Source organism: Primulina tabacum, chromosome 14, assembly GCF_025594145.1.
Source record: "Primulina tabacum isolate GXHZ01 chromosome 14, ASM2559414v2, whole genome shotgun sequence".
NCBI classification, from domain to species: Eukaryota; Viridiplantae; Streptophyta; class Magnoliopsida; order Lamiales; family Gesneriaceae; genus Primulina; species Primulina tabacum.
This window is the reverse complement of record NC_134563.1, coordinates 18,239,099-18,247,493: the sequence shown is the minus strand read 5'-3', so window position 1 is coordinate 18,247,493 and position 8,395 is coordinate 18,239,099. Positions and strand designations below refer to the sequence as shown.

Genomic DNA, 8,395 nt, shown 5'->3' with positions numbered 1-8,395 from the left:
GCCGAGATCGACATCAGTGTTAGAGATTTACAGTCCTATGAGTTCAGCAGGCTATTATCGATGACGGGTGTTTTGAATTTGATTTGAAATTTCTGTTTTTCTGAATCAATATTTGATGCAAATTGTATACTAGCAGTATCCGATGTCTAATACTAATAATTTTAAATGTAACAAACCAAATGATTTAATAAAATACAAAATTTGTAGTTCACAAATCCACACAAACATCGTCAATATAATTTAATTGTCTCCAATGTTTGAAATATAATTTTCAACATGCCAAAATAAAGTAGTGAACCAAAGAAATCCAAACATCATCACATAGCTCCTAAGACCCGAGAATCCCACTCTAACTCGTATCTCCTCGCCTGGAACTGGACTCTGGCATCCCAAGCCTCGCCTCACCTACCATCAAGCACATGAAAACAAGAGGTAGCCGACGTGCCGGTGAGTATAAACCCAGTATGATACAATCAATAACATATGAGAATGAAAATTTCACAAAGTTCATATAAACTCATAAAGATGCAATATAATGCAATGAATGATCAGAAGCTGTGGGCTATCAATAAATCTCAAGATCAAGTGAATCAACTGGTCATAGGGTACCCAAGGATAGAGAATCCCCCAACAACATCCACCGACTCATCCGCTCGAGGTGGTGTGTTGTGTTCTACAATCCCAAGACTATGGTGCGCCTATAGAGAGTGTTCAGGTCATAGCAGCGACCTCCGCATACACTATGCCAACTCAACTATAGCCCCATACGTCCAACAAATCAGTAAATCAAGGCGACCTCCGCCATATCAAATCTGAATTAAGAAGCGGTTCAATATGCAATGCAATGATGCATTTCAATCTCATCAAGTCAATATCATAATAATCTCATCTCAAATGATCAATCATCAACAAATCACAAGTAATTCATCAAGCCATCAAATTTTCAATTTAAAATAAAAATGATACTTTTACCTCGTATGTTATCGACCGTAACATACCTTTCAAATATTACCAAAGGAAGATCGAAATGTGTTGGGGAGAAGTCTTGAACCTCTAAAATCTACTATAACTCAAGGACTCGGATCACTTATCAAAACAGAGCTGTTTCTGTACAAAATTCATAATTAATTCAATACTGCTTCGAATCAAGATCCGTAAATTTCTTAACCTTAATATGCCATAAAAACATTCATTGAATCATTTTGTCAAACACGTGACGTACGTGCCAAAGAGTTAGCTCCTTTACTTTGCCATTGGCTTCAATTCCATTTTAAATTCAAACCAACACAATTACAACATCTCCAACATCCCAATATCTCAAATATCAACTCAAATATCAATTCTAACTTCAACCCATATCCAAACTTGAATAGAAATGAGAAATACTTACCACATTTTGAAGATCTTGAAGAGAGGATCACAAATCTATACTTATTTCATATTTTTCTTGAACAAATCTCCAATAGATTTAAGAAAAATTTAGAAAATGGAAGGAAGGAGAGAACCCTAGCTTCTAACCGATAGAGAGAAGAGAAGGAGAAGGAAAATGAGTAAAAAGAGGATCCCATTCGATTTTATGCCTTCCCAAACACCAAAACACGTTTTTCAACTTGCTGGGCGCTCGAGCGGTCACATATTACCGCCCTAGCGCCGAACTTACTGCCCAAAACTCAAAATTTCAGAACGGGGGGAGCTCGGGAGGTTAAAGATTACCGCTCGGGCGCCACTCTGCGCACATCCACTTCAGAAATTGCTTCAGAAACGCCTCTTTCCTTCGGAATTAGGAAAAGTGCTAAACTAAAAAGTTGTAGCCCTATATCTTTTCTTAAATCTCCCCAAATTTCAGGTCATTTAGAGGTCTGAGTAAAACGTTATGCCCATTCTCCCAAGATGTGTCATTGTAGGAACGACGATATGCACGACACACTTCGGGGCGCTTTTGGCTCGTCTTCCCTAATGATTTGAACAAAACTCAAAACTGGAAAGTTATAGCCTTATGTCTTATCTTTCTAATGGAAGTGGCCTCACATCAATTGGATCAATATACAAAATATTATTCTAAAAACTACAACTTGTGCCATATTTTTCATACCGTTTCTGCACTTCCATTACCTATTTAGCTCAAATTCCAACTTTGATTCTAACCATCCATTATCTATTCCATTCTATAACATCATTATCATTCATACCATAACGTAAAGACAAGAACCATCACAACTACTGTCATATTATATCAAAATTCGGGCATTACAATTCCTCCCCTTTAAAAATAGATTTCGTCCTCGAAATCAACCATCTCTTTCAAGTCTAACATGTAATAATCAATACTGAAATTAAAACCGAGAATAGAAGCGTACTTCATTTGAATAACTCTTGATATTTTTGTCTCATTTTATCTTCTAATTCCCAAGTTGCCTCCTCGACACCATGTATGTTCCACTGTACTTTAATCAACGGTATCAATTTATTTCTGAGTTGTTTATCTTTTTTGTCTAGAATCTGAATCGGTTTCTCAATGTAGCTCAAATTCTGATCTAACTCAACTTCATCGGGTGGAAGTACATGAGAAGGATCTGGATGATATTTTCTCAACATGGACACATGAAAAACATCATGAACACCTGATAACGCAGGAGGAAGAGCTAATCTATAAGCCAAATCACCAACACGTTCCAAAATCTCATACGGACCTATGAATCTCGGTGATAATTTACCCTTCTTTCCAAATCTAACTGTACCACGAAAAGGAGATATTTTCAGAAAAACTCTGTCACCTTTCTCAAAAATCAACGGTCGTCTCCTGATGTTCGCATACTTAGTCTGCCTATCCTGAGCAGCTCGCATACGACTCTGAATCAATTTCACTTTCTGTGTCATATCTCTTATCATATCAGGTCCTACAATTGGTGCTTCAGATAAATCGTCCCAATACAGAGGAGATCGACACTTCCTGCCATATAGTGCTTCAAATGGTGACATTCCAATGCTCACTTGATAACTATTGTTATAAGAAAACTCGACAAGTGGTAACGAATTCTGCCAACCAATACAAAAATCCATCACTACAGCTCTCAGCATATCCTCTAATGTCTGAATAGTACGTTCTGACTATCCGTCTGTCTGATGATGATATGCTGTACTCAAATGCAAACGAGTACCAAGGGCCTCTTGTAAACTCTGCCAAAAATGAGAAGAAAATCTGGGATCACGATCTGATACAATTGACTTAGGCACACCATGCAATCTCAAAACTTCTCTGATGTACAATCTGGCCATCTGATCATGCCTATATGTCATCTGATAAGGAATGAAACACGAAGACTTAGTTAATGTGTCAACGATAACCCAAATTGCATCGCAACCCCTCGACGACCTCGGCAATTTCGTGACAAAGTCCATGGTTATATGATCCCACTTCCATTCTGGAACTTTAAGGCTATGCAAAAGACCTCCTGGTCGCTTCCTTTCTGCTTTCACTTGTTGACAATTTAAACAACGAGATACAAATTCTTCTATGTCAGATTTCATTCTTTTCCACCAAAATTGTTTCTTCAAATCATTGTACATCTTTTTACTTCCAGGGTGTACACTGAACTTACTGCAATGAGCATCACGCAAAATCTGTATCCTCAACTCTGAAATATTAGGAACTACAATACAATCATTCACAAACAAAATACCCTCATTATTGACCTGAAATTCTGATCGATGTCCTGATCTGACAAGTTCAACTGATTTCTGAATGCTTTGATCCAACCTTTGGGCCCCTTTAACTTTTACAAACAACTCGGGCTCTGCCTGAATCATAAATACTCTTACAGGTTGAGTATCTACCACAAAATCCAAATCAGAAAGACAACATTCTTCTACTAAATTAGATACACTGCTAGTGATCAAGGACATATTACATACTTTTCTGCTCAAAGCATCAGCTGCTGCATTCGAATTGCCTGGATAATATTTTATCTCGCAATCATAGTCTTTCAACAAGTCTAACCAACACCTCTATCTCATGTTCAACTCTGCTTGTGAAAAGAGGTATTTCAAACTCTTATGATCAGTGAATATCTCAAATGTCTCCCCATACAAGTAGTGACGCCAAATCTTTAGCGCAAAAACCACTGCTGCTAGTTCCAAGTCATGCACTGGGTATCTAGACTCATGTGGCTTCAACTGTCATGAAGCATAGGCAACCACACGACCATGCTGCATTAATACACAACCCAGTCCTTGTTGTGAAGCATCAGTGTGCACTGTAAATCCTCCTACACCTGATGGAATAGTCAGAACTGGAGCAGTAGTCAATCTCTTCTTAAGTTCAACAAAACTAGCCTCACATGCTTGCGACCAAATAAATGGTGCATTCTTTTGTGTCAGCTGGGTAATTGGCCTCGCAATCTGTGAGAATCCTTCAATAAATCTGCGATAATAACCTGCCAAACCCATAAAACTACGTACCTCAGAAACTGATGTCGGTCTAGACCAATTGATGACTGCCTCAACTTTACTCGGATCAACTGATATACCAGCACTCGAAATCACATGTCCAAGGAATACCACTCTATCCAACCAAAACTCGCATTTCGATAATTTAGCATACAACTTTTCAGTTCTCAAAATTTGCAGTACAACTCTCAAGTGCTCGGCATGCTCAATTTTAGATTTTGAATAAATAAGAATATCATCAATGAAGATCACAACAAATTGATCAATATACCGTTGAAACACACGGTTCATCAAATCCATAAATACCGCAGATGCATTGGTCAACCCAAAAGGCATAACCAAAAATTCAAAATGCCCATACCTGGTACGAAAAGCAGTCTTAGGCACATCTGCCTCTCTAACTCTTAACTGATGATATCCGGATCTTAAATCAATCTTAGAATATACTGAAGAACCCTGCAACTGGTCAAAGAGATCATCAATCCTTGGCAAAGGATACTTATTCTTTACTGTGGCTTTATTCAACTGTCTATAATCGACACAAAGCCTCATAGACGCGTCTTTCTTCTTCACAAATAAAACCGGAGCACCCCAAGGTGAAACACTTGGTCTTATATATCCTTTAGCCAATAGATCCTCAAGTTGTTCCTTTAGTTCCTTTAGTTCAATTGGCGCCATCCTATAAGGAGCTCTAGAAATAGGTTGTGTGCCTGGCATCAACTCAATGTTGAAATCAATCTCTCGAACAGGAGGAAATCCTGGAATCTCATCTGGAAATACATCTGAAAATTCACTAACAATTGGAATATCTGCCAATTTAGGTACTGACCTTGAAATATCAATTGAATAAACCAAGAAACATTCTGCTCCTTTCTGCAACAGACGAGTCATGGACAAAACAGATATCAAAGGAATCTTAGCTCGAGAACCCTTACCATAGAATGTCCAGTGATCTGTCATATCAGGTCTAAACTTAACAACCTTCTGAAAACAATCTACAGTAGCCCTGTATCTTGTCAACATGTCAATACCAACTATGCAGTCAAAATCAGACATCTCCAACACAATACAATCAAGCTCAATGACATTATCCTCATAACAAAATTCACAACCACTTATCATTTCAACTGACCTCATCACTTTGCCCAGTGGAGTATAAATAGATAATGGCATAGAATTCAATGAATGCAATGTGACAAAGTGCTCAGCTATGAATGTATGTGATGCACCAGTATCCATCAAAACATAAGCAGGATAACCTGAGAGAAAACAATTACCTGAAATAACATTATCTGGAGAATTATGTGCCTCATCCTCAGTGAGTGCAAAAACTCGAGCCTGCTGTCTAGGTGGCTGTCCTACCCTGTGGCTACCACTCTGTTTGTTCTGATCTGACCGGTTTGACTGCTGATAGGAATGAACTGTATGGTTCTGACGATTCTGGTGAGGTGTCTGTCTCGATGATCCCCCACTCTGAGACATATCACTGCCACGGTTAGGACACACTCGAGCATAGTGTCCCACCTGGTTACACAAGTGGCAAGCTCCCGAGATTCCTCTACACTGATCGGTAAAAAATCTACCACCACACTGACCACAAGTAGGACTTAAATAACCAGTACTCTGAACTGAACCAGACTGTCTCGATCCACTAGAACTCGAAAAATTACTGCCATACCTCTTAAATTGCTTGCCTCTAGCCCGAAACTGCTCTCTTATGTTGTCACTGTTACCGCCATTATTACCCTGTCTGAACTGCTGTCTATACTGTGGCTGTTGGGGTCGTTGCATCTGAGAACCTCTCTGCCTAATGATTCCGGTTTCAGCTCCCTTGGCTCGATCAATAGCCTCAGCAAATGTGTTAGGCCTTCCAGTATTAACCAGGGTAAATATATCAGGATTAAGACCATTTATGAAATGATCGGCCTTAGCTTCTTCATCGGATGCTACATGAGGAGCAAATCTCAGTAAATTCGAGAACTTAGCAACATAATCCTCAATATTCAGATTTCCCTGCTTTAAATTTCCAAACTCGGCTCCCCTATATTTCCTGTAAGATGTAGGAAAGAAACGCTGATAAAATTCAGATTTAAAAATATCCCAGGTAACAATCGTACCTCGACCCTCTAAAGCTTTCTTGGTCATGATCCACCAACTCTTAGCAACATCCAATAACTGATGAACAACTAATTTGATTCTACGATCATCTGGATACTCAAGAGATTCAAATAATTGATCCATATTCTCCAACCAGTTCTCACACTCTAATGCATTCTCGGTACCCTTCATCATCAGTGGGTGCAAAGACTGAAATCTGGCTAGCAGTATCTCCATCGGAGTCGGAGTTATATCCATCTGAGTATGAGTAGCACTGCCCTGATCTTGTGCCACTGGTATGTCCTGTCTAGGTCTACCACGACCTCTACCTCGAGTAGCCATGTCTGATATAAAATAGATCAAACACATATAAAATCACAATATCATAATCATCTCAATCTTGTACCAATCATCTCTGGCTCTCGAGACTCAACAATCTCAAAAATCTCGAATAAAGCTCAACAATATAATATCTCAATTTAAATCATGTATTTCACATCATAGCACAATGAAAATGCTAACAAATATATCACATGATCAAGCAATTCAAACTGACTCGATCTACCCTGTTCCCAAATATCTTACGCTCTGATACCACCTAATGTGGGGCCCCGGGTCCGATATCTAATACTAATAATTTTAAATGTAACAAACCAAATGATTTAATAAAATACATAATTTGTAGTTCACAAATCCACACAAACATCGTCAATATAATTTAATTGTCTCCAATGTTTGAAATATAATTTTCAACATGCCAAAATAAAGTAGTGAACCAAAGAAATCCAAACATCATCACATAGCTCCTAAGACCCGAGAATCCCACTCTAACTCGTATCTCCTCGCCTAAAACTGGACTCTGGCATCCCAAGCCTCGCCTCACCTACCGTCAAGCACATGAAAACAAGAGGTAGCCGACGTTCCAGTGAGTATAAACCCAGTATGATACAATCAATAACATATGAGAATGAAAATTTCACAAAGTTCATATAAACTCATAAAGATGCAATATAATGCAATGAATGATCAGAAGCTGTGGGCTATCAATAAATCTCAAGATCAAGTGAATCATCTGGTCATAGGGTACCCAAGGATAGAGAATCCCCCAACAACATCCACCGACTCATCCGCTCGAGGTGGTGTGTTGTGTTCTACAATCCCAAGACTATGGTGCGCCTATAGAGAGTGTTCAGGTCATAGCAGCGACCTCCGCATACACTATGCCAACTCAACTATAGCCCCATACGTCCAACAAATCAGTAAATCAAGGCGACCTCCGCCATATCAAATCTGAATCAAAAAGCGGCTCAATATGCAATGCAATGATGCATTTCAATCTCATCAAGTAAATATCATAATAATCTCATCTCAAATGATCAATCATCAACAAATCACAAGTAATTCATCAAGCCATCAAATTTTCAATTTAAAATAAAAATGATTCTTTTAACTCGTATGTTATCGACCGTAACATACCTTTCAAATATTACCAAAGGAAGATCGAAATGTGTAGGTGAGAAGTCTTGAACCTCTGAAATCTACTATAACTCAAGGACTCGGATCACTTATCAAAACAGAGCTGTTTCTGTACAAAATTCATAATTAATTCAATACTGTTTCGAATCAAGATCCGTAAATTTCTTAACCTTAATATGTCATAAAAAGATTCATTGAATCATTTTGTCAAACACGTGACGTACGTGCCAAAGAGTTAGCTCCTTTACTTTGCCATTGGCTTCAATTCCATTTTAAATTCAAACCAACACAATTACAACATCTCTAGCATCCCAATATCTCAAATATCAACTCAAATATAAATTCTAACTTCAACGCATATCCAAACTTGAATAGA

The 8,395-nt window shown here is 38.4% G+C and overlaps 1 protein-coding gene across 2 annotated transcripts; it reads right to left on the bottom strand.

Annotated features, from left to right (window-relative positions):
* Window positions 1–215: 215 nt before the first annotated feature.
* Window positions 216–8,122, bottom strand: LOC142525054 (uncharacterized). 2 transcript variants are annotated; one of them, XM_075629224.1, is made up of 3 exons: window positions 8,020–8,122; window positions 5,724–6,887; window positions 216–405 (listed from the first exon to the last, which is right to left on the bottom strand). In XM_075629224.1, the coding sequence occupies exons 2-3, from the start codon at window positions 6,883–6,885 to the stop codon at window positions 350–352; spliced, it is 1,218 nt and encodes a 405-aa protein (XP_075485339.1). In that variant the 5' UTR covers window positions 6,886–6,887; window positions 8,020–8,122; the 3' UTR covers window positions 216–349. The 2 variants fall into 2 exon arrangements, with proteins under 2 accessions (XP_075485339.1, XP_075485338.1); XM_075629223.1 differs by lacking the exon at window positions 8,020–8,122 and having other exon boundaries at window positions 5,724–7,416.
* Between the last annotated feature and the right edge of the window lie 273 nt (window positions 8,123–8,395).